The 25,498-nt window shown below is 54.6% G+C and overlaps 1 protein-coding gene across 17 annotated transcripts in view; it reads right to left on the bottom strand.

Annotated features, from left to right (window-relative positions):
- Nucleotides 1-5,502: 5,502 nt before the first annotated feature.
- The window catches only part of ATP11A (ATPase phospholipid transporting 11A), a 154,336-nt gene continuing 134,340 nt past the window's right edge, over nt 5,503-25,498 (bottom strand). For 6 of the 17 annotated variants that reach the window (XM_070240016.1, XM_070240015.1, XM_070240019.1 and 3 more), the window contains 6 exons: nt 23,332-23,467; nt 18,169-18,234; nt 17,271-17,374; nt 14,976-15,141; nt 13,170-13,255; nt 5,503-9,651 (listed from right to left, as the gene is read on the bottom strand). In XM_070240016.1, the coding sequence (XP_070096117.1) occupies nt 13,178-13,255; nt 14,976-15,141; nt 17,271-17,374; nt 18,169-18,234; nt 23,332-23,467 (550 nt within the window). In that variant the 3' untranslated portion in view covers nt 5,503-9,651; nt 13,170-13,177. Of the gene's footprint in view, nt 9,652-10,736; nt 10,848-13,169; nt 13,256-14,975; nt 15,142-17,270; nt 17,375-18,168; nt 18,235-22,863; nt 22,888-23,331; nt 23,468-25,498 lie in introns of all 17 variants that reach the window. The other 11 variants (XM_070240012.1, XM_070240018.1, XM_014732197.3 and 8 more) reach the window with 6 other exon arrangements.

Genomic DNA, 25,498 nt, shown 5'->3' with positions numbered 1-25,498 from the left:
CGGCAGATTTCCCTTCCCCGGGGGCCCACAGAGAAGAGGTCAGAGTGCCCGGGGTGGTGCTCCTCTCTGTTGTTTTAAGACCAACACCGCACTTCCCACGACAGCATCAAAGACCCTCTGCTGACAGAGATGCTCTCCGACACACTGTCTTAAATATCATTTAATTGAGCAATAAAAGTCCAAAGGGAGGCAGCCCACCAGAGCTGTGGGGAGGGGCTCCTGCAGGATATGCAGACAGATAGAGCCGCTGGAGCGGAGAGCGGAGAAAGCGGGAAATGGCCAGTGACCTGAGCTGCGACCCGGGTCAGGGGAATTCATGCAGACCGCAGGCTCCCGTCCCACAGGCCCCCCCAGCACAGCCTCTGGACGGAAATGCATTCTGCCCCGGCGCAGGGACCCCACCCAGGACCCCCAACAGTCGGCTCAGTTATCCACCCCAGGACCGCAGGAACTGGCCGGCAGCCGCGTGGGAGCCACTAGCCCGGGGCATCTTTCCTCTTCTGTGAAAGCCTTCTGCAAAACCCCAAGATTTCTGTGCTGTTCAGAAAGTGTTAGGGCTCCTTCTAAAATTGAAGTAACTCAAGAGGAAATGAATTCCCCAAGTACAAAAGCCCGGCCCAGCTGCCCTCTCCCAGCAGCCCCCTCAGGTGTCTGGTTTGTTCCGGCCCCAGGCCCTTTGTGGCGACTCTGGTGTTCACAGCCCTGCGGCACGAGGAGGTCACCATCACAAATGGGCTTCTAAACAGCGGGCAGAAACAGAAGGGGTAATTCAGCCTGAGCGCCATTTCCGGGCTGCAGGGGTCCGCAGGGAGCAGGGCGGGCCTCTCTGCCTCTGCCATCAGCTGTGTGCCCCGCTTGGCTGGGGCCTGGAGCCATGGGATCCGAGCTCCGTGCAGGACGACTGCGGCCCGTCCTGAGCGGGGATGGTGCTGTTCCTGCTGCGGCTTCCAAGGAGGCTGTAGGGACGTAAGTGACAATATTGGATTTCGGGGCGCCCAGAAGGCTGTGGGACGGGCACCTGTGGCCCCTCGTGGCTGCATCTCAAAGGTGTCCCGTGTGGTCGCTGTGCCCAGAAGGTTCCTCTGCTGTTCAAATTCTCCCAGTTGCTCCGACTTGGTATTTGAAACTCCGCCATTCGAGATTCAACCCTTATGGAAAAGCACTGTCCCCCCAAAGTACCAAGACCTGCCATGCAGACACCTCCCCACTCTCCACGGAAGGTGAAGGAAGACAGGTGTCAGGATGCCCCTCCTCCCCTCAGAAAACCTGGGGCACCCCTGGAGCATCCCGCCATGCTGGGCCCAGGGCGGGGAGGGTAGGAGTGGAACACGCTGCAGGCAAGTCAGGGCGCCTGACTCCCGAGTCCTGAGGGGCATTATTGTTGGGGGGCTGCCAACCCCCTCCCTGGAGCTTCAGAGAACCAGCCTGGCGGGGGGCGGGACAGACTTACCTCAGCCTCTCCCCTGGCCCCCAAATCAGCAGCAATCCTGACCCTGCCTTGACCTTGATGGGCCTGCCTTGACCCTGACGCAGCTGCTGTCCCTCCTCATTTGCACCTCCTGAACTAAGCTCCCTGGGTTCATTGCTCCACTGCTGGCTGCTGCTGCCCCACGGCTCCTGCCACCTGGTGCCTCAGCTGCACTTCCGAGGGCCGGGGTGGGCGTGGGGCAGGGGCCGCCTACAAGTCTGCTTCTGCGAGCAAATGGCCAGGGCTGGCCTGGCTGACCACAGCCCCAGCAGCCACCCAGTCCCGAGAATGCTGGACCGGCCGGGCAGGTGGGCCCGAGCCTTCCAGGCATGGCCACTGAGTCCCTCCTCGGTCCCAGGCCTCGTACTGGAAGCTGGGCATTCACCGGGGACAAGGCCTGGCCCCAGTTCCAGGGAGCTCACCTTCCAGTACAAGGCAGGGGACGAACACGGGAGGGGTGCTCCACTGCCACGTCTGCTGGGCCCTGGGGGTCCGGGGGAGTCCCCAGGGGCCGTCCCAGTGGGGTGCGAGGCAGAAGCCCGATTTGGGTGGGCTGAGAGAGGACGGCGGGCAATGAGACAGAGACAGCAAATATGGATACATTTTTGGAGGCTTTTTTAAAAGGGGAGCCGAGAAATGTGCCAAGAGCTGAAGGGAGCCGGGTCGCGGGAGACTGCTAAGAAGGGCTCTGGTGCTGATGGGATAGGTCAGAGGATAGGGGACACTGATGCCGCAGCCGAGCAAGGGGAGATGGCTACCTGCCACAGATCACCTGTTTGTTGGGACAGAGACTGATTTCTGAAGAAACCATGCAGCCACGAGAGACGGGTCAAATCCTAATTTCTAGCCTTGGGTTTCACAAGCACTTTTTAGGCTCCTGGATCAGGCTCTGCCCATCCACTGCTCAGCGCCGTCCCTCGGCCCCGGGCCAGAGGTGTGGGCAGGACCCCAGGACCCGCTGGGATCATGTGCTTGCACTCCAGGGTAGACCAGATGGAGGCCACGGTGAGTGAGAGGTGGCACAGCTCCGGGTGGAGACCGGAGCTGAGCGGCAGCCGGGCTGGGGCCCTGCCCCTCACCTGGCCCCTGTGCTCGCCCGACGGCCCCAAAGCCCGACTCTCAGTGGATCCCCAGCACAGACTGCTGTGGGTTGAATTGTGTCCCCAAAACAATATGTTGCGATCCTGACCCCCAGTGCCTCAGAATGTGACCCCACTTGGGAAACAGAGTCTTTACAGAGGCAATTAAGCTAAAATAGGGTCATCAGTGTGGCCCCTAACCCAGTATGACTGGTGTCCTTATAAAAAGGGGACATTTGACACAGACATGCACAGGGGAACGCCATGGGAAGATGGAGGCAGGTGGGGGTGATGCATCTACAAGCCAGGGAACGCCCAAGGTCGCCAGCTGCACGGGGAGCCGGGGGAGATGCTCCCTCAGAGCCTCCAGGAGGAGCCGACCTGGGACACCTCCATCTTGGACTTCCACCTCCAGGACCGCGGGAGAGTCGGTTCCTGCCGTGTGGCCGCCCCGTCTGTGGTCCCGTCACAGCAGCCCCAGGAGAGGAGCACAGTGAGCGCACAGATGCTGCTGCTCCATTGGGTCCCTGCAGGACGGCCACGTGCGGGCAGGCGGTCTGCTCATCCTTTTATACGCACTGTCTGGACACTAGCTACCTCCTCTCAGCTGTCGTAAGACAACCACAAATGCGGCTACAAATGCCGACAGCGCAGCGAGGTCTCGGGTTCGACACATTTAACGTCAGTGGTCGGTACACAGCCTTCCTTTGCCCCTAACAACATATTTTTTGCTCAACTAGTTTATGAAGATGGAGGAACTGTAATCATTCACGAACAAAACCTAGCTAATTAAAGCATCATCTTTATTTTGATATTTAACTCATATTTTGAGACTATTTATACTAAGTCTTTAAAAAATTCTAGAGGTATTAAAACTGAGATTCTTAAGAGGACATGTTTCTTCTTCATGATCTCAAAAGTCTTCCCTCTCTTTGAATCTTGTAAGAACCAAGCGAACAGGAGCATTGATGGGTGAATTTTTTCAAACTATGATTTTGTGTAACTATTTTAAAGGATAATATATACTCATAATAATACATCCAGGAACCCATATTTCTCATTAAATTAGGACAGCGCCCGTCAGCAGGCCCCTTGGGTGCAAGGCCTGGCTGTTCTGTGGCTTCCCCAGGGTGTCGGGACTTCTCCCGGCAGCGACGGAAGGCTGAGAGACGGGCCTGGATAATGGGCTGTGGCGCCAGCTGTGAATTTCTCTGGGCACCGAGCAGTAAGCGTACACTCAAGATCCGCTGGCTGTGACCACGACAGCTGTCCGCTAATCGTGGGATCGGTGTCTTCAGTGCTACGAGATCTGATGCCGGGTTTCTCAGATTGGGCCTGTCAGGTTGATTAGGACTAATAAAGGTAACTCAACGATGAATTAGAAATTAGCTATCTAATTAAATGTTCCTGAACTATTCCAATAACTCCCAAATAATAAAAACATACAAAGGTAAGCATTTTCCCCAGGGGAGTTAATAGGATTATAACACGTTCGTGGTATCCCCTTAGTGCAAGAAAGGAACCGAGAAATTACGCGTTTCCGAGATTTTTCCTTGAGAGGAGGCTCACCTGTGTGTGGGTGTGGAGGCAGCTGGGACATGATGAAGTGGAACAAACGGTGCGTTCACGTGGACACAGGTGGGTGGTGCTGGGAGCTGACACCTGCTGAGCCTCAAGCCAGGGAGCGATCGCTCGCTTCACGGAGGGCAGCGTGCCCGTCCCAGCTGCTCAGCTATCGTGACCACATGTTCAGGTCACCTGGGGCAGGTGTGGACACTGGATACCACCACCACACCAGGAACACTGGGACCCTGGATTCACGGTCCATTTCCCTCCTGTGGCGGCTGCAGCATTGTGTGTTGGCTCCTGGGGTTCGGTCTGTGACAGTCACCCACTCAGCACCTGCTACTCAGTGCTGGCTGCGTGCTTGCTTTGTGGTGTTCCAGGACCAGGAAGAAAGTCCCAAATTTAACACTGCAGTGACACCTGAGGCCTGACCCCATCCCCACCAGAGGTGGAGAGGCCCCTGTGGTGTCGATGCCCGAGCTGAGCATGGTCAGTCCTAGAGGGGACAGTGCTGACCCCGAAAAGTGATCCAGGGATCTTCAACTTGCCTCCATCCTTGTCACCCCAATCGAGTCAGAATCCCAAGAACTGGGACCTGGCATCAGGTTTTGTGGGGTTTTTTTAGGTTAGAGTTTTCAGACAAGACCAGGAGCTGGAGAGGAGGCAGTGGCCGGCGGGTGGGGAGGCAGATGGCCACCAGAGGGGGAGGTGTGGGCTTGGGGGTGCGGAGCAGCAGGCCCCCGGGAGCCAGGCGGGGCGCACAGAACTCGCTCCCTCTCCATCTTACCGGGGTTGGGTGTGACCAGCAGAGCCCAGGAGGCCCATGCAGGGCTTGGGGGCCTGGATTTGGACAAGAGGCGGGAGAGAAGAAGCTGGAGGAATCGCGATGGACGGCGGATGCTGGGTCCCTGAAACGTGGCTGCAGGCTGGGGTCTCGGGCAGGACAGTCAGAGGAACTGGGGGTGGGATGGACAGACGGTGAGGGACCCAAGGCTGAGTCTCCTCTGTGTTGGCCCTCACCCTACACCTGCGGCCTCGGGGTGCAGGGGCCTGGAGCCAGCAGGGCGAGAGGGGGGCAGAGCCTCCCCACCCACGACTCTCAGGGAAGCTGTTCCCACTGCACGTTCTCCACTTTATCCCAAACAGAAACGCAGCGTGGGAGCGTTTTACTCTCTCCCTTCCGTGAGCACAAATGTCAGTCCAACTTCTATGATTTTTTTACTTATAAAGAAACTAAACCAGACATTTTTTCTTCTTTATTGCAAGCAGATTCAAATCCCCTGCTTAGATAATCTGCAGAAAAGTCCAATATAACTAATATTGAGTCATTTACCTACAGAAATAAAAGTTAAAAAACGCATACAAAATAAACTTTACAGAAACGTAAGATTTGGTTTAACTCACAATTTAATATTTCAAAGCAGGTTAATGAATTATTATCAATTAAACATTGTTTAGAGGCTGATTTATGATCTTAAATTCACCTATGATATTCAATAATTTAAAAAATAAACTCCAGTATTTATGATGACAATGACTATAGATACCGTCATGTTAAACACACTTTTGAAGATTCTGCTTCATCACATCACATAATGAATGGACATTTTAAACGGCAATGCAGACACGTTATACTTCTAGGTCAGAGATAATATACGTGTATTAAAATTCTGTATATTTCGATAAGGTAAAAAATAAAGCTATATAAACTGATCTTTAAATTTTTTTCTGCAAAAGTAGAATCACACTTTAATAATACTTCCAATGCATCTTCATTAAAGCTTTGTTTATATACAATATCAGAATGATTCTTATCCCCAATTCACCTACTCGCTAGCTTAAAAAAAAGAAAAAAGAATGCAATTGCCAACTCACATTTTTCCTGTTTTTAAAGTTACGGATGGGAACCTTCCAAAGAAATGTGGAACGCAAGAAACTGCATACCAAGCTGTTATATTGAGTTGTCAAATAAATCATATTAATTTTGAGATAAAGTAGAAGTGGTTACATGAGGTTATTTCTAGTCAGTGCAAAACAGATGAACCTAGGGGTTTTAAAGAAAAAGGCCGGAAAACTCCCTTTAGGCTGCACTGGACATTTGGCTGACGCCCAACAAGTTGAGAATAGTTATAACAGCATACATGACATGTTTCAGTAAAGCTGCAGAATCTCTCCAGGCCAGCCTGTGGGTCTCTGACCCGGTCCCTGCAGAAGCTGCTCCTCTGGGGCCTCCCGAGCGCAGGCCTCCACCCCCAGGGGCTCGCAGGGATACGCCCTCCTGGGTGTCAGTCTGTGTTCACCCTGTCGAGTCAAATGCCCAGGAATGGGTTGTCTGAGTTCTAACAGGAGTTGCCAAGAGAAGGACGGCTTCTTCCAGCTGCCGGGCAGAGGGCCCGCCCGATCCTGGATGCATTCGGAGGCCAGCTGCTGCTTTCGGCCACCTGTCCTGAGGGTGGAGCTGCGGGAGGTGTCAGTCGGGGGCTGGGCCTCCTTAAAAGCAGGTGCTCAGACCAGGGCACCGCAGCCTGGCTCACTCAGCAGCCCCAACGCAAACCTGGGGCTGCCTGCAAAGTCTCCCGAGTACCACCAGGGCGCGTGCCATGCAGGGCCAAGGGCCCCATCTTGCGGGACGTTCCTCCAAGTGTCCCCTGAGAGAGGAGGCAGGGTGCTTGGGGCCCAGGGAACGTGCATGTGCGCACGCTGTGCGTGGCTGTGCGTGTGAGCTGGCACACATGCCCGCATGTGGTTGTGAGTGGCCACGGGGCTGAAAGCAGGAGAACGGGACGTGGCTGGGACCCCTGGTGCTTCACGGATGCCCTGCGGCTGTGGGCACGGAGGAGGGGCAGGAACCAAATGTTCGGACCGGGGTGGGGAGTTACGAGTCAATTCGTCACCACCTGCGTCACAAATAAGATTCTCAAAGCTAAGAAAAACGCTTAAAGTTGACGTTCTTTGCTTTAAGTTTAGTTAAATAAATACTAACTACTGTGAGGTGAAAGGTCGCATTAGGTCACACCTGAAACGTCATTTCAGGGGGTTCTTTGTCCCTCGTTTTATTTTCTATCTCACGCCCCGTGTTTATTTCAAATTATCAAGCACAGTCACTTAATTTCCCGAACAGTTTTTTTAGAAGACATTCTAGAGCGTGGAAGGGTTTAGTGACTTTCACAATGGACTGAATTCTCAGAGGTAAATGGTAACCGTCTCTAAACAGGTGGGAAGAGGACACTGAACCACCAAGCAAGAAGCTTCTATTTTAAGGCCAAAGGATGGAAATCAAAAACAAAACAAAAAGCAGACGAAATAGCAACGATCGGTGAAGAATATGCATAGCAAATTACCGTGCCGTAAATACGCCTTTTGACTAATCGCTGCCCCAGAAACACCAAGCGAACAGGCGCAGAGAATAAAATCAAATCTGAAAGTTCACATTCATCAGATATTGAGACATTCAGCCAAAACTCTCACCAGAATTTAAATATAAAGTGGCCAAAATTTCATCAACGTAAAAAATAAAAGCTTTAAAAACATACTTTAAAAATCAGATATGGTATGTTAACAAATAAACGAATAAAAGAGATATAAACAGCTATGAAAATACTTCAGTGCAAAGGCAATTTTAAGATTTCTAAAAAAATACATTACAAAGAATTTGTTAACTAAAGACACAGAGAACCCGCCCCGATGGGGATCACGTTTATACCCAGAGTAGCTTCTTAAAAACGGCTGTAAAAACGCACGTGCTGCTGTTTGCAGGGATGGCCAAGGGCGGCCACCACACAGAACATGGGACGTGAGTGACAGGAGGACAGGCGGGGATGGGCGGGCGGGAGAGGAGGACCCTCGGGACGGACACGGCTCCCTCCGGGTCTCCGTCTGACTCAGCCAGGCCTTCCTTCCCCTGGTCTTTGGTTTGGTGTTTATGCTTCACCCTAATTTATCCCAGCTACTCCGTGCTCACGGTTCCTGCTGTCAATTCATCCCCTAGTTCAAACCAACATTTTACAGGGGAAACATTATATGATCAAATTGTGGAACCTGAACTTCCCAAATACCAGCACGAAGACGTGTGAAGCAGCCACGGTGCACGCTCACGGCGCCCCAGAGGAGCAGGCCTGTGCCTGCTTCTCCGCTAGCTTCCGGGCGACGCTCTTCCAGAAAGGCATCGGCTGTAACATGAATCTCAAACTGAAATGTCTTCTTGAAGGACCGTTAAGGCTACGTCAGAGAGGTGGCTTCCACAGAAACACCGGCACAGAGAGGGGACAGGAGCTCAGGACACAGCAGCCGCACACTGGTGTACCCACGCCGGGAAGAGTGGCCAAGCGCAGACCAACAGGAAGCTCAGCACGAGGGGCCGGGGCCGCAAGCACGGCCGACGCCACTGCTCACGGAACCTCAGCCCAGCTCCTCCCAGACCCACGTGGGCCTGAGAGGGATTCTGGAAGATGAGCACCGCCGCTGGAGGCCGCCTCTCAAGGAGGACCCCGAAAGGGAGTGACCGTCACAGCAGACGTCTGCCCTGGCACCCTCAGCCCCTGCCCCAAACCCGTGCAGTCACCACTTGCTCACAGCAGGGAGCTCATCCTTGGAGGCGGGGTCAGAGCCCGTCCCGGGAACGCTTCCATGGACAGACTGACCGCTCCACAGGTGGGAACCTGCCTCCCTCCACCGACACGGTGGGGACAGGAAGGGAGGCCTGGGAACACTCGGCAACACCCCAGCACACACAGGCGACACCTCGGCAGGGACAGGACTCCAGTCAGACCCCAGCGCGGGGCTCGGCCAGGCTCTGCGCAGGGCTCTGGACAGAAGAAGCGGTGCGGTCTGTGACACGAGCGGGATGTGGACACATGAGGGCCGGCGTCTGGTCCGGCCAGTGCCAGCAGCAGCGTCGGAGGAGAGAGGGACGCAGAGGCAGGGCCCGTTTGTCCCACCAAGGGCGGGTCGCATCTGTGCTTCAAACGACGGTGGGTGCTGTGACCGCCTGCAGACGTCCTTCTTGGGTGACGGCCGTAGCGGGAGACGATAGAGCGTGGACACAAGACCCCAACACGGGCACAGAGGACCGCTGTGCACTCGGACAGACGTCCCAGGCCTGCACCGGTCCTTTCTCCCCGCCCAGCTAAATGCCCGCAGGAAAACGTGCGAGGCCACCAGCCCTGCCAGAACCACTACTTGGCGTGGTCCTACTGCCAGCCCATGCTGCCATAGGTCCCCTCACCCCTCCTCCCTCCCTGGGGGCAGGGGACAGCACTCATGTGCACAACGCACGCACGCGTGTGGTTCTTAAAGGCTTGAACTGGTGAGAGTCCATCGGCCAGCCCCCTCGGGCCACGGCAGCTGGGTCCCCGGCTGGGACGGCGATGGCATTGGAGAGAGCAGCCATGGGGGGGGAACTGAGCACTCCCTGCTCTCCCAGCACGTCAGTGTCACCAGATTGGAGTGGGAGCCCGGCCAGTGGCCGAGGGGCTGAGCTCTGCAGAGAGGCAAGGGGGTGAGTTCTGGGAGGTGGTCCTGACGCCACACGCACATGTTCTGTCAGAGAACAGAAAACACAGTCAGTCCCGGGATTCTCCCTGAGACTCCCCCTAGACTGACTGATGCCCCACGGCCACTGCTGCCCTGGGAACTCCAGACTCAGCGCCCAGGGCTTGGACTCCCGTTCTAGGACACCGCTCAGCTGGCACCCACCCCTTCTGAACCACGACACGGGCGTGTCGACCGTGTTCTGGCTGCGAACGTCTCCCATTCTGGGTATCGAGGGAGCAACGTTCCATTGTCGGGGTAAATATGCAAGCTTCCACCCCAGAGGCCCTAGGGACTGAGCTCACGTCCTTTAACCTAACAGTGCTAGACCACCCCCGAGACCAGGGACACATCGTCCTGACGGCCAGTGCATGGTTATCTCTATGCACAGACGAACGCCGTCTGTGCACTTCTCATTAACAGTCCACAGAGGCCGGGGATACGGGCTGCACAGAGCTCACGTGAACAGGTGGGGGGGACGGGAGGAAGCCGGACGGAGAAATCTCGCTAAAGGAACAGCCGTGCCTGAGCACGCCTGCTTCTCGAGAGGTCAGAGGGCCCTGGACAGTGGGTCCCGCTCGGGCTGCGCTGTGGATGCGGCCGCGTCTCCTCGCCATGTCCACATTTTGGCTGATGGACAGCAATGGATCCACACCAGGCACCTGCCCGGCCCAAGCTCGATGCCAATCAGGCAACATTCTATTTTCTATTTCCAAATACGGTCTTTCCTGACGGGCCTTTCAGGTGAAGCTGTTTCCACCACCAACGACGAGGAAGGAGCTTTTACTGCACAGCAAACGCCGCGTGAGCGAGAGCACGACTGTGTGTGCAACACTCGCCCCGGCACACGGAAATGTGGCAGGACATGCACACACGGATGTGTGGGTGTGCGTGTGTGCAATACATAACCATATGCAGTCCAGTCACGCTCAGGCAGGCCACTTACCTGGGGCAGAAATATCTGTGTAAAAACATTTCTTTTTTGTCACCATGAACCTTTGTTATCAAAATGGCACAGCACAGCAAAACTTTGGAGGAAAAACAGACAGCCCGATGGGCTCACAGCACACCGGGGGGCCGCCTGCGGCACGGACCCGTTACCTATCCTGGGGCTAATCCCGCCTCGGCCGCGGCAAGAAGTCCCTCAGGAGTGGCCTGGCGGCGCTCGGAGCGGCGTCCACCGATGCTGTGAGTTTCTCGCTCTTCTGCAAGGCGAGGAGAAACACTGAGAGGCTGCTGCCTGGACCCCTGAGCACGGCTCCTGGCCCCAGCAAAGCCAGCCGCACAGCTGACACGGGCCAGCGCCCACCCGCGAGTGCAACCGGCCTGGCCCTGGCCCTCAGAGTGGGGAGCCTGTGCACGACTTGGGAATGGGGCCGGCAGGCTCTCAGGGCGGCTCCCTCCCAGGCTCCCGGAAAGAGTTGGCCCCAGGGCAGGGGGAGGGCAAGACCGGCGGGCAGGAGAGCGGGGCCCAGTGCGGCACTGTGGAGCCTCAGCATGGGCTGCAGCTGGAAGGGCCGCCTGATGGGGCTGTTCCCATGAGCACAGGAAGCGCTTCCAGAACCCTGAGGCTAAAATCCTGCCCCCCCTCACCTGCAAGCTTCCTGAGAGGCAATGAGCAGACAGCTGTGCTCCCCCAGAGCACCAAGGCCCCCAGGAGCAACTGTGCACCTGCCATCCCTGTGCCTTTGACCCTGTCCCTATGCACCTGCCCGTCCCTGTCCTTCTGGCTCCGTCCCTCTCTGTGCACCTGCTATCCCCGTGCCTCTTTCCCTCTGTCCCTGTGTGCCTGCTCATCTTTGTCCTGTCCCTCTCTGTGCCTGCCCGTCCCTGTCCTTCTGTCTCTCTCTCTGTGTGCCTGCCCGTCCTTGTCCCTCGGCCCCGTCTCCAGTCAAGTAGAAGTGTCCTGGCCTGAGCCTGGAACCCTGAAGGTTCGGGTGTCAGTGCTGCAGGCAACATGGCCAGCGTCTGAGCACTAAGATTTTCTAGTCAAGCTGCACTAGTTTCTCAGTAACAAGGAGAAGGGAACTTTAAGAGTTGTGAATTGCAGAACGTCGTCTGGCGAGGAAGAGGATGAACTAACCTAGTGATGGGGTTGTTGCCTTTGCAGGACAGAATCACATATAATTAAGTTATATGTAAAAATAAACATAGATAGGTACAGATAAATCTATAAATACATATATATATAAGCTGTATATATGTGCACATATACACACACGTATATGTATGAAACCTGGTGTCTGTGATGTTTTTCTTTTTCATAGACCAGATTGAAAGAAAAAACCATCCATTTGAAGTACAATACATTCCACATAAGGACGAGTCAAATGTTTGTTCCTCCAAAGTTTTGCAAAGTCCGCGTGGTTTTACAGCAACAAGAGTGCCCCCCCGTGCGTGCCAGGAGCGTGCTGGCTGCAGGGACCTGTGTGAAGGTGTGGGTGTGGCAATACCTGTGGGGTCACACCCTGTGGCCACGGACACCACACGGCGCTCAGGGACGCCCTGCTCCCAGCAGCCTGAGTCTCGCTTCTGCAGAGGTTCAGAAGCAAGGCAACTCTTAATAACCCGCATCCATAGTTACGTCTTTATTTTTAGCCCAGAGTTGCAGGATTTAATCAATTTCATAAGCACCTCCTGTGACTTACTGAAGTGTTCCTGATAATTTCATCCGAAATATTTTCAAGTATGTAAACAGTGAGATGAAATTACGTACTTTATTCTAACAAACTCTGATGGCACCAGATTAGAAAAACCTTGATTGCCAATAATTACTTGAACTTAAAAAATGTACCATCCTGTCAGTTAAAAAACGGTGTTTAAAATGTATAGAAGACGAACTGTTAGTAAAAGAAAAAACGCCTTTTTCTTGCTTTCGGCATTTTCCTATTAAGCAAGCTGCGCTGGTAAAACAGAAATGGCCACTACAGCTATTTACAGCAAAGTAGGCTTTTCTGACAACAAGCAGCTTTAAAAAAAAGTTAAAAGGGAATTTGGTAAAACATCTGACCCTAAACACGCCCCTCCCTGCTCCGTCCAGTTTGAGGGGCAGCCCTGGTCTGGCCTTTTCTGCAAAGCTCTGTGGCCTCCCTGTCCTTGTCTGCAGAAGGGGCGTGAGAGGCCGGTGCAAGGCCTCCCGTCTACCCGCCGCGGGCTGTGGAGAGAAGGCGGCACGGAGGAGGCCGCGGGGCTGAGCAAGAGCCACACCCACGCCTTCGCGTGTGGGACCCCCTGCACACCAGCAGGAGCCTAGTGGCCACGGCTGCACATACTCTGCAGCATCTGATGAAGATGGGCCGTGCTGGGCCTGGGACCGGATACTTCCAATGGACGCCGGAAGACAAACCCGGTTCAGGGCACTGAGAGAAGACACACGTGCATCTCAGGATGCAAGCTACCAACGTTTCCCGGAGCAGCGGTCGTGAGAACCGACAGGAGATGTAAACACCGGAGCCCTTGGAAATAAGTCAGCCCTCGGCTGTCCTGAGCCTAAATCCCAAACATGCAAAAAGACAGAGACGCATCACCTTGTCCGTCAGAAATTCAGACTGCTGGAAGTCTGAGAGAGCATAAAGATGGTGGACTGCTCGACAGAAAGGCACTGGTTCCTAGTCTGCCAGTCCAGGGTGGAGGGGCCATGCACGTCAGAGAAGGTGGCAGTGTTATTAGCAAAGAGCCGAGGACAAGGCACGAGGAAGGGAAGAGAGAAAGAAAAGGCGGTGAGTCTGGTTAAATGCCAACAACGCCTAGACCTCAGCGCTGTCCCTGTCGCGCTCAGTCCCCGGCAGGGCGGGCAGGACCACGGGCTGGACCTAACGTCTCCTCCCTCCCAGCAGGCCCCGCCAGGGAGAGCTCCTTCTGCACTCTCACGCCCTGGGTGCCTGCACTTCACCTCGGCTGCATGTCTCCCCCCGTCACAGGTGGCGGGTTTAAAGGCGATGACTTCAGATGGTCGGCAGTGAAATCGTGTGTGTGCTCTTTCACTAACCCGTGTGAGTTTTTGTCAGCACTGACTTGGCAAATGTGGGGACACAAAGGAGGGAGTCATTAGGATCTGGGGGCGCTGGGTTTGATTTTCTTAATGAGCATGTGAGTTCTCGCCAACCCACATACTGTTCAATGGCTGGGGCCGGTGGAGGTAGGGTGAAGGCTGTCCCCACGCCCACCCCACTCCAGGGGAGGGCTGCCTGTTCCATCCCCAACTCGGCTAAGGGCACTTGGGGACCAGACCAGGGGGCCATCTGGGTCCTCCCGAGTGGCTCAGCTGGTCCCAGGACTTATAAGTGTTGTCTTCTGTCTGAATCGTCCTTCCACCGCTCCACCCCCCCAGGCACCACCCTCTGTGCTCTACAGGCTGGCTGCGGCTTCCGCCCTCTCACCAGGCTCCCCCCTGGCTCCTCACTGCGGCTCTGCACCTCCATGGGCAAGTCTCAGGGCAGGGGGGTGAGGGGACAGGCGTGCCCTCCCTGAGGTCATGGGGGCCAGGGGATGGGGGCGTGCCCTCCCTGAGGTCATGGGGGCCAGGGGATGGGGGCGTGCCCTCCCTGAGGTCAGGGGAGCAAGGGGACGGGGGTGTGCCCTCCCTGAGGTCATGGGGGCAGAGGATGGGGGCGTGCCCTCCCTGAGGTCAGGGGAGTGAGGGGACGGGGGTGTGCCCTCCCTGAGGTCATGGGGGCCAGGGGACGGGGCTGTGCCCTCCCGAGGTCTCCGGGGCTTGGGGACGAGGGCGTGCCCTCCCAGAGGTCATGGGGGCCAGGGAACGGGGGTGTGCCCTCCCTGAGTTCAGGGGAGTGAGGGGATGGGAGCGTGCCTCCCCGAGAACCCTGGGAGGGCCAGAGTGGTTTCAGGAAGCTCTGAGTGACATCTCCTGGTATCCTACGCCAGGGTGAGAGCTTTGCATGTGTCACTTCTTTCCTGAATCCAGAATTCAGCTTGTCGGTCTCAGTTTGGGAGTGTGGAATATAAGCAGCCTCCCAGTTACCAGCATTTCCTCATATAAATGCTAAAGTTTAGAGCCAAATTCATCATCCCTAAAAATAATGCAATTTTACCTTGAAAGTAAGGATTACTTTAAAAAGCTTTTTTACATTCACACAAAATAAAGTGTCTTTTGTACTGGCTTAATCTTTCTTAATCTTTGTCTTCTTTCAGCCGACCAGCTGTTTAGGTCTAACATCACTTGTCTTGACTTCACCTTCGTTACTGTTTAAAACCACGTATTGTCGTGGGATTTGCTAGAATGCCTGGACTGGTCATATTTCCACAACCAGGCCCTCCAGGCTACCCTTCGTAATGATGACGTCCCACTCGCAACCCTGGGAGCGGCCGGGTACCTGGACCCTCTCGGTGGCGCTGGGCCACAGCTGCCGGCACAGGACCTTCTTGAGAACATCGGGGAGGAGGCTGACGGTGATGAGCAGGACGATGGCCAGCCAGGCAGGGCCGCTGGACAACATCTGTATGAACACGTAGTACATCCTTTGATAATTGAGGAACGGCCTGGAGCGTCGAGAGAGAGAAGAAAACCAAGACAACAGCAGGTCAGAAACCCTCAGAGCGCTGACACCCTGGTCTCTGCTTTCTCAGCGTGTAGGACGCGCACGCTGGGTCTGGCAGTTTCTGCTTTTGTCACCGACAGTCACTGGGCAAGCCATTCAGCTTCCTACTTCGAATTAATCATATAAACACCGGCATGCAGTGTTTCCCCATAAGGCTGGGGTGCTGTGAACAGGAAAGAGGACATGATTCCATGCAGTCACCCCAAAGGAAAGAAGCCCTGACGTTCACTTTCAGAACAGTACGAAAGACGTAAAAAGATTAAAAGAGGTGACATTTTTGTATCTCAGAATCACGACCTGATGAATGGCTATTGACAGGGAGCAGAGGCACGTGGGTTCTCATCAGCCGATCTAGTGAACTGCCTAAAGCTTATGCCACAAAACATGTAAAACTGTTCTATAAAAATACAGAGCATGAAATGACTTCCCTGCCGGGTGAATCTATACATCAAAGAAAATATCTGTACTGTTCAACTTGAGTTACAGTTTCACGATTCCTAAACCCCACGGCCCAGGAGCTGGTCAGAGACATCTTCAGGACGAAACCTTCCTCTCACACGCCACAGCTTTGGGACGTCCACCCCGACCTCAGGGCTCCTGAGGAGCAGGCTTGTGGCAAACACAGGGAAAGCCCGTCTTGCGCTGTGCGTCCAGGTCTCAGAGCACAAGCAAAGCACAGCTTTGGCCACTAGAGGCCAGCAATGGACCGAGAGGCTGGCGGCCAGCAGCAACTGCCAGCACCGCGGGGCAGTGACTGACCAGAGAGCCCTCCTCCCCAGCCTCAGGGGTCACCTACGCGTCCCAGGAGCTGTGCTCAGTACTGGACATGCAGAGTGGTGACGGCACGGCTTCGGGCCTCATGTCCAGCCAGGCCTGGGCCCAGGCCAGCACACCCAGTGGAAGGGGGCACTCCCTCCCAGGTCAGGGCCCCTGGGCCCTGCTCAGGAAACGCTCCGTCTTATGGGGAGGCGGGAACGTCAATAGGAGAATTATAGGAAAATGCGGTCTGTGCTGTGACAGAAGCAGGAACAAATGCTTAGGGCCCGAGGCGGAACTGCCTCGCCCGTGAGGTGTCCAGGGAAGCACCAAAGATGACGAACCACCAGGTTTTGAAGGAAGAACAAGAGCTCATCAGGTAGGCTCGCTGGACAGGACATTCTGGGCAGAAGCAACGTGCTTGTGAGGGTACCAGAACAGAAGCCGGATGCGGCCACTTTCCGGCCCTCGCAGACCTGGCCTTCTTGACTCGTTACTGCAAATCTCCAAGCCAGCTGTCCTGCTCGCCCTCCTCACGAGTTCACTTTCAGCGTGGCAGCCACAGTAGTCTTCTGAAAGAGCAGCAGACTCGCTGCTCCTCCGCCAAACCCTTGATGGCCTCCTACCGGCGCTGGGGTCGAGGTCCTCCGTGGCCGACAGGCCCAGTGCGGCCTGCCCCTGCTTACTTCTCCAGCTGGACCCAGGCCGCTCTCTGGTCAGGGGGGGACTTCCTCCCGCCTGCCAGGCCCTGCCTCAGGGCTTCTGCTCTGTGGCTCCCCTCCTTAGGGGCGGGGCTTTATCTGGAGTCAGACTGCCTTGGCCCGAGGCTGGCCCCCCGCGAACCCACTATGTCCATCCTATCACTCCTATGTAGAGAACGTGGTGGTGGGGAGACTGAATGAGACGCAAGCCGGCAAACACAGAGCTTGCACCTCCTTGTGGGAAGCATTTAAGAAGTGTGACCTGCTCTTATGATGACGGTGATTTTTTCCCCAGGTTTCAGTTTCAAAATAACTTTTTTGAGAAGCCTTCTCTGACCTTCAATCTGAAACAGGTCCCTGGCTAGCCTCTTGGGTCTGTCCCCACTTGTCACAGCCTAATTACTTATTACCCAGCGCATCTCCCCACTGAGAAGGTGGGAGCAAAGGAGCAGGGACCACAGGCGCCTGGATCCCCTGCGGGCCCCCGGGCCCTGGCACGATGCCTCGCACGCAGGACTGAGGTTGTACAGAAGACGCCTTCTGAGCCCTTGATGAAAGATACGGCGGGACTACGAAGGCGATAACGACGACGGGAGACTTCTGGAACGCATACCAGACAATCCCTCCCCAGAGGAGGGAGAAAACAACATAGAAGAGCAGGGACCCCCAGAGGACGAAGTGGTTTATCCACGTCCAGTAGTGCGTGTCCAGCGCCAGCTGAAAGGAAGAAGACAGCGAGTCAGTGCCGTCACCGAGCCGTGTCAGTGTGAGCCCTGACGACCGCGAAAGCCAGCCGGAAAACGAGAAAACAAACTGCCACGTCTTAATTTTAGCCCAAATGCCGACGTGAGACCGTTTAGGAAAACCAAAACCTTCGATGTCCAGTGGAGAAAAAGAACGTGTGACGTCACAGCCTCTTAATCACAACACTCCAAGTGACTCTCGCCCAGGTCCCTGGGAAACGCACCTGGGATGCGCTTCTCTGTTTGGAGGACTCGGGGCAACAGCTCAGCCGGTTGGCTGTGTTACCACTGAGGAGAGGACTTCTGCAGTTTCTTTGTGTCCCCTTTTAAGACTCAGGTTGATAGCTTTTGGGACTTTCATAATGATATCCCATACAGAATTTGACTCGACTTGAAAAAGAGCTGAATTTCCCACAACACGTTAATTTGCTTCAATTAAAGTATACTTTGACTATACTGGGGGTGAGGCTGCTGGCTATTTAAGAGAATTCTCATCTGAATCCTTTTATAAAGAAGAGGCTCATTCTTGCATTTTCCTCCTGAGTAATTCTGGCAGTTCACACACCCGATTGCCTGGTGCTGAGTCTGCTCTTGGCCCATTTAAACAGCGGGAGGACGGCCCCCGACAGTCTGGGAGCTCGCCCCGGCTGCGTGCTGGGTGTGGATTTGTAAATCGGGATGGATTTATAATTCAGTTCACAGACAGGAGGCCTCTCACGGCCGGGGCACCTGGGGCCGAAGGAGAAGCATCACCGAGCGAGAACGTACCTTCAGTGTGACCGTAAACATCATCACTGTGAACACCAGCGTCCCGAAGGTCCAGTTCCCAAATACCTGGGGGGAAGACAGTCCAAGGAGACTCTGGTTAACACGTATTTTTCCCCTTTCACACTCAAAACAAGAGTGAGAGAGAACACAGCTCTCTGTTCCTTGTGCCCACACCACAACCCCGAAGACACAGGGACCACAATCTGTTGCACCTGGGGGCGCACGAGACCCTGAGGTTCCTGGCATCATCTCTGGGGCCAGGCCAGGGATTGAGCGGGGCTCAGCGCCACCCTGCATGGACTGTGCTGTCGCCCTGGCGGGCCCCCGCGGGGCTCTCAGCAAACGTCAGTCCCCATGACACAAAGCGAGAGCACAGACGACGCCTGAGGCAGCTGTGACTGACAACACGCACGAGGCTGACTCTTCTCTTCGGCTTCGCGCAGGAGAGCCGTTCACCGATGAGCAGCTCCACGCCCCACGCACGGCCAAGAATAAATGCAGCCGCGTTCGCGTCCACGCTCTTTCGAACTCCCCTCCACCCCCGCCTGCTCTGAAGCAAAGCCAGAACATTGCCCTAGTGGGCGAGAGAGAAAACACCCACGTCACGAACGGGCAGCCTGAGAACGACGACCTCACAGCAAGGCGGTCACGGGAGAGGAAGAAGTGAAGACGGGACAGCTGCGCAGAGGCCCCAGCGGCCGGTGTGATGGCCAGAACCACAGACATGCCACAGCCCCAGGGAAGAGGACGCGGCCAGGGGAGACGACCATGAGCTCCGGGGCTCCGTTCCCTCTGAGGATGCGGCAGGACGCAGGGGCCGGCGTGTGGAGGAAGCACGAGGGAGGTCAGGAAACGACACGCTTCTCAACCGCAGACAAGGACACAGCAAGGAAACCCCTGTACTTGACGCTCCTTCTCTTGGGGACAAATCAGTCCCCTGGAATTCTGTTCCACAGAGTTAGTTTCCGCGAGATGCTACACTACCTGAGAATTGACCCGTTCCTGGTCTGTCGGATTCTGTGAACTATGCCTCTCAGGAAACGTTCCTTGGCTTCTTTAAAAGAAAATAAAGTTTTATTTCAGAAAGAATGAAAAAGCCCCCGTCCAGTAACACACATGGGCCTCAGCTGTAACTTCTACGGGTGGGCAGCACCGGGCACAACCATCTGGAGTCTGGAACCGGCAATTCTGGTCAGAGCCCCGGGCGACGCTGCCACATCGCTCTGCCTTCACCCGTCCTTTCGGGGAGCTGCTCCCGGCTCTCTGGTCAAGGCAACGTCTCTGAAAATGTCCTCTTCATCTCCCAAATCACTTTAAGGGAGCCCTCCGGCAAGTCGCTAATAGTTTATTAAAACTTTCTACTATTTCCATGGATCGTGGAAGTGACACCAATCCCCTCTCTCAAAGGGCTGTCCAGAGGGACGGTTTCTGTCCAAGTGGCATCAGTTCCCCACCCACCACGGAGCCCTGGTCTGACGGCCTCTTGGGACTGTCCTCTCCACCGAGAACGTGACTGACTTTCAGCCTCATTCAGGCCACGATGAGAACTCCGCGAGGGCTCTGGGGCCTCAGCTCCACTGGACCTGCGTTCACGGCCTCCCCTCACACTCGGCCCTCTCCTCTGAGCATCGCCATCTTGCAGGAGATCTTCCTGCTCACAGATGCCCTGAAACCCAGGCCCATTTAACTTTTAAAGGTAAAGATGCTCCTCCACAAACATAACTTGTGTTTCCTCAGAATCGGTCATGGCCACACCGACTCCCTTCCCTCGGGCGCTGGCCCCTCGCAGCTCCTGAGCCCGCGGCATGCTGTTCTCGCCGGCAGGCTGTGGCTCGTGTCTCAGCCGTCTCGACGCTTCCTACCTCCGTCACAACATGCTCCAAACTCCCACGTGTTCACCTAGGAACATCTTGCTGTGCGACTGTAATAAAATAATTACTGCCTTAGTATTCTCATCTGTGGCATCGAAATGAGAAACAACCATGGCTCGTGACGTCTGGGCAGAAAATGCTCCATAAGCGAACTTCTCTTTTAGAAATGTTATCAACGGTTCTCTTACTCCCTCAACGCTAATTAACGTGACTGTAAACATTCCCGTAGGATGCCTGCGGTCTTTAAAGGGAGGGGTCCTCCTGTACTGACCATCAACAGAATCTAAACGGCCCCACCAGGAGATGCGACCTCGTTTGGAAGGGATGCTCTCAGAAAGTGATGATAATGTAACCACCAAACTGCCCGCTGCTCAGGAACCCAGGGTGCCACCAGGCACCCGAGGCAGCCCCTTGCCTTACTCCAGTTCTGCAGGTTTATCCAATTACTGCAGAATCGGCCTACGATGCCATTTCTAGTTTTGTGAGTGACCTAACACTCTTTTCCCCCAACGCAACTGAGAATCTGAGAATTGACAATCCCGAATGAGAAGGCTCATCCGGAGACACCGAGGCATGGCGTCACTCCAGCCTCCCGGGCCCCTGTCCACCTAGCGATCTGGAACACAAACGTCTGCCCTGGGCCCTCACGGCGCTGGCTCCAGGAAGGTCCCTTCTCTAGCTCTCATGACTCCGAGGCTTTAGTTTCTCCAGCGTCTACAGAGCATTACTGACCTGCAGCAGCTGTCGCTCTCAAGTGTGTAACGGTGGACAAACCCACAGGAAACACCTTATTTGGTCCCGACTGCCCTGTGTGCTGGTTCCTAACACCACCACGTGTCTCAGAGGCTTTTCATGGACAAGATGGACACTGCGTTGAATTTCTGTCCTGACAGGCCAGCAAGCACAGGGCGGGCTCGAGGCTCTCAGCCCAACAGCGGCCAGGCTCCCGAGGCATTTCCGAGCTGCCCTGGTGCAGGCCAGATTCTGTTTTCTCTGTCTTGGGCTCTCTTTCTGGCACTGTTTCAAGTTGAAATGAAAAGTGCTGTCCAGCACGGCTGAGCAAAGGCACGCGGCGGGAGGGTGGGGCACAGACGTGCAGCGCGGAAACAGCGCCCTAGAAGTCAGCTTTCAGTTGTGGGGTGCTCAGGAACAAGGAAGCAGGAGATGAACGAGGAGTTGGCAGAAATCCTCGGATCACGTGGAGGGGGCCGCAAAAACACCGCTGCACCCCCTGACCCAGGAGCACGGGGAGCGTCAGGATGGAAGACTGGTGGAGTCACCCGAGGGTGGCAGGGGTCTGAGCAGGTGCAGGACAGCCGCCCGAGCATCATGCGGGAGGTCACCCTGCACTCCCATTCCTGGGCGCCCGGGCCACGTGAGCCTTTTACGGGTGCTTTCCTGCTGGCACCAGTCTCCTCAGGGCGCTCCTCGAGCAGCACCGACCAGTTTACTGTGCAACACTGGGGTTAACGTAATGAAGCAGCAGCAGGGAATAGAACAAATACAACGATTTGCACCAAATGCCCCGGGTTTGAGTTCTATTAGCCGATGTTGTAGGAGTTATTGCATCTATCTGCACTTCAGTTTCCTTGACTTTAACACCATGAAAATGTCCAGCTAAAGGGCGATATAGTGAGAGGGGTAATGCTTGCAGAAGGAAACTGTGAATACTGTGCCGGTGACAGCACTTGTGACGGTGCCGACACGCAGCCATGGTCCTGGGCTTCCGGCTCAGGACAGAATCTGAGTCTTAGAAGACACATGTAGGAGCTTCCTTAAAGCCTGGCCCAGAGGGAATCTTACAGAAGATGCATAAGAATAAGACAGCCCTACATAACTATATTCATGGCCTGGCGGCACCCAGGAATTATCCCATCACAATCAACTAACACAAAGAATGAATTCTAGAAAAATGTAAAGTCTTTAGATGAAATAAAAGTTTTTAAAATTCTCAAGATCAATTTAGTAAAAATTGGTTTAGGTTATCATGAGAGATAACAGCCTCTTTTAGTAACCAGAAAAAAGAAACAAAGGGGGCCAGCCCCGTGGCCAAGTGGTTAAGTTCGCATGCTCCGCTTTGGTGGCCCAGGGTTTCGCTGGTTCGGATCCTGGGCGCGGACATGGCACCACTCATCAGCCCATGCTGAGGCAGCGTCCCACGTGCCACAACTAGAACCCACAACTAAAATATATAACTATGTACTGGGGGGCTTTGGGGAGAAAAAGCAGAGGAAAAAAAAAAGAAACAAAGGAATCAACGGGTAAACAAATTCCAGGGGACATGGAGCAAGACTTTGTGCTTCAATCCAACAGTGTGAGGGACACACAGAATGGGGAAAAGAGAGCCGTCTAGTCAAACAGGAAATGAAATCGATGTCTGTCCATAGCTGCCCTTCCTCCACGTCAACATAGGGTTTGTACGGCTGGTTAAATGCTGTGAGTTCAGGCAGGAACAATTCCGCCCCACATTGTCCACAGGTCCCCGGGGCAGCATGGGTTTGCCAATTCAGAGCAACGTCCCCCACAGGCCTCGCATGCCTGAGCATGCTGCCTCTCTTTTAGGCAAAGGGAAGTTCGAATATATCAAATTGATTTTGAAAACATCACTAACTCAACTGGCAATCCTGACAGAAATTCAGAGAGAAGACACCAAGTAGAAACGATGGGACTGCACACACACGTCTCTGACACGACTCGGGCTCCACAGCTGACCGCATTTCTACTGACACAGCACACGGAAGAGGTCACGTGTAAAAATATTTCGGGAAATATTTTATCTATAACACACTCCAACACATAAAGGACAAACCCACAGCTGTCTTACCATATGTGTGCTCGTGGTCATGATCTGAGGGTGGGAAGGGAAGCAAGTGGCAAAAAGAAAAAAGCAAGATACAAATAAAGCAACCCCCAGAAACGGTGGAACCAACCCGAGGGCCACCCGTCTACCAGGAAACTATCAATCTACTCATCGCAGAGCAAACAGACCCTTAGGATAGGTGCATGGGAAAAAACACTAGAATGCGTTAAATATGAAGTCAGGCCCCATATTAAGCGGGGTGACCCAACGGAACCCCAGACGAATGGGCAATAGGGAAACTAAGGTAAAAAATCCACCAGTCAGCAGAGCTCCGGGGGGCACGGCATGGACATCAGGGCTGGTAGAGAGACAGAGGGGTCCCCAGTATCAGGAGTCCCCAGGCTGAGCTGAGGGTCTGCACTGACCCACGATCGTCCCAGATCTGAGGCTTATTCCCAAGTGGCCAGGCTGCGAGACCCAGTTTGCACTAACCTGTCCGTTGCTGGTCACTGTAGTATTTTCAAACATGAAGTAAGCACCAAAGAAAAATACCAGAGCGTCGAACACGCCCAGCAAGGTCCAGTAGATGAACACGCGCCAGCGGAGCAGCGCGTTCTTGGCGACGTCTCTGTGAGGAGAGAAGGCGAGGGTGTCAGGACCACATTCCACAGGAACAGCCTCGCCCGGGGCCCCGCCAGCCCCACCGCGCTCTGTGGGACCGTCCTCCTCCAGGAGGGGCTCCAAGTCACCAGAGAGTCCCGAGGTTGCACAGCGCACGTGCGGGCGGACAGGAGGACGAAGGCTCTGACAGGTGGCCCCCCGGGTGGGGTCACGGTTGGGGCTTCCGCTGATATCAGCTTAGCCAAGCTCCCAAAAGTGGGTCATGGAGAAACCCGGCCACTGCATAGGATTTGTGGTCCCCTCGCTTGGGGTCACCCTGCTCACGCAGCCTATCCACGTCTCTGCCTGACCCTGTCTACACCTGTTGTGGGGCTGGGCACATGCTCTGATCCCACAGCGCCTTCTAGGCGGATCCCGGGTGGGCTTCCCCTCACAGTTTACACCACCGGACGTGTCCCCAAGTCACCCGCTTCATGCCCTCTGGTTGCCTGCTCCACACGTGGTCACTTCAGCCGAGACCACTCCTGGTTGCACAAAGGCCTCGTGACAGCTCGTGGCACAAGGCCGTTACAACAGAAGCAGAGCGTCCAGCCACAATCAAGGCAGCAAACACACTGGACAGTGCAGAATCGCAATGGCAACGTCCCTGTGCGACACACAGGAACGACCAACGAGTCAGTCTGAGCTGCTGGCAGCAGAACGTTTCACTACACGTGGATGTTCCCAAACGACGTTTGTTTGGATATTTTCTCTCTCAAATTGGACTGTGATACACTATAGGCAGAGGGACGCCAAGCTCACGCCTCTGCCCGTGAAAGTAAGTGACACAGGACACAAGGCACGGGCTGGCATTCACCACTGACAACAGACTGCAGAGCTCAACCCGGCTGCACACTTGTGACACGACTCCTCACACCTGAGTTCAACAGGACACAACCTGCAGGAGTCCCTGTGGATGCGTGTCCACAGCAGTGTGTGTGCATCTGTTTACTTAGACTTGCTCCTGCATCGTTCCTCGATGTGACAAACTCCGACTTTGCCTTTTTAGTGCCCACAGTGATGACAATTTGGGCTCCAATGCCTCAAGATCCCATATAGAGGCTGACTATTCTGAGGCAGGCCGCGAGGCTGGCAGGGAGTCTTTGCGTGGGCACAGGAACCACACACACACGTATGCACATGTGCACACACATGCACAGCAGCAAGGACTAGTCAAACTGGGGAAACGAGGGGGATGAGTGGTGGTGTCAGTGTCAGAACCTGGTGGGGACACTGTGCTGTGGCCCTCCAGGGTCCTCTGTCAGATGTCACCACCGGGGGCCTGGACAAAGCCTCCTGGAACCTCTCCATTATTTCTTACAACGACTCATGGGTCTGAAATTTCCTGAAAATAAGTTTAATTTAAAAAGAAACAAACAGCAGTAACACACAGAATCTGCCAGAGATCCTAGAGTGCAGTTCTAAAACAGCAGAAAAACATCTTTTCCTTATTATTAAAAAATACTTCTTGGCCCGGGGTTCGCCAGTTTGGATCCCACAGGTGCAGACATGGCACCGCTTGTCAAGCCACACTATGGCGGCATCCCACATAAAAAGTAGAGGAAGATGGTCACACATGTTAGCTCAGGGCCAATCTTCCTCAAAAAACAACAACAACAAAAATACTTCTTAGCAGAGAAGAGCACACTGAGATCAGATATGTTAACTTTTCTTTTCCTTGCTGAATACAAAATATTTGGACCTGAAAGGATAATTTAGGTCATAAATTCACCAAGGTCACAAGAGGATAGAAACTCTTATCCTCAGGTCTTTCTAACTATGAAAAAGCTCGGGAAAATACAAACTGGCTTAATATGTATATTTCAAATGCACCCTAAATCTTCCGTCTAAATTTGAGTGCAGTCACTTCAATTAGATTGTTTCCTGCTCGAAGAACCTCCTGTAGCAGCCAGTGCAGCAGGCGATCCTGGAAGTTTCTGGTTTTTAAACAAGTTGCCTGGGTGTTTATCTGAAGGACTCACTGAGCAGCTGCCCAGGA

Source organism: Equus caballus, chromosome 17 (genome assembly GCF_041296265.1).
Source record: "Equus caballus isolate H_3958 breed thoroughbred chromosome 17, TB-T2T, whole genome shotgun sequence".
Classification (NCBI taxonomy): Eukaryota; Metazoa; Chordata; class Mammalia; order Perissodactyla; family Equidae; genus Equus; species Equus caballus.
The sequence above is the reverse complement of the archived record's forward strand: the minus strand, read 5'-3'. Positions and strand labels throughout refer to the sequence as shown.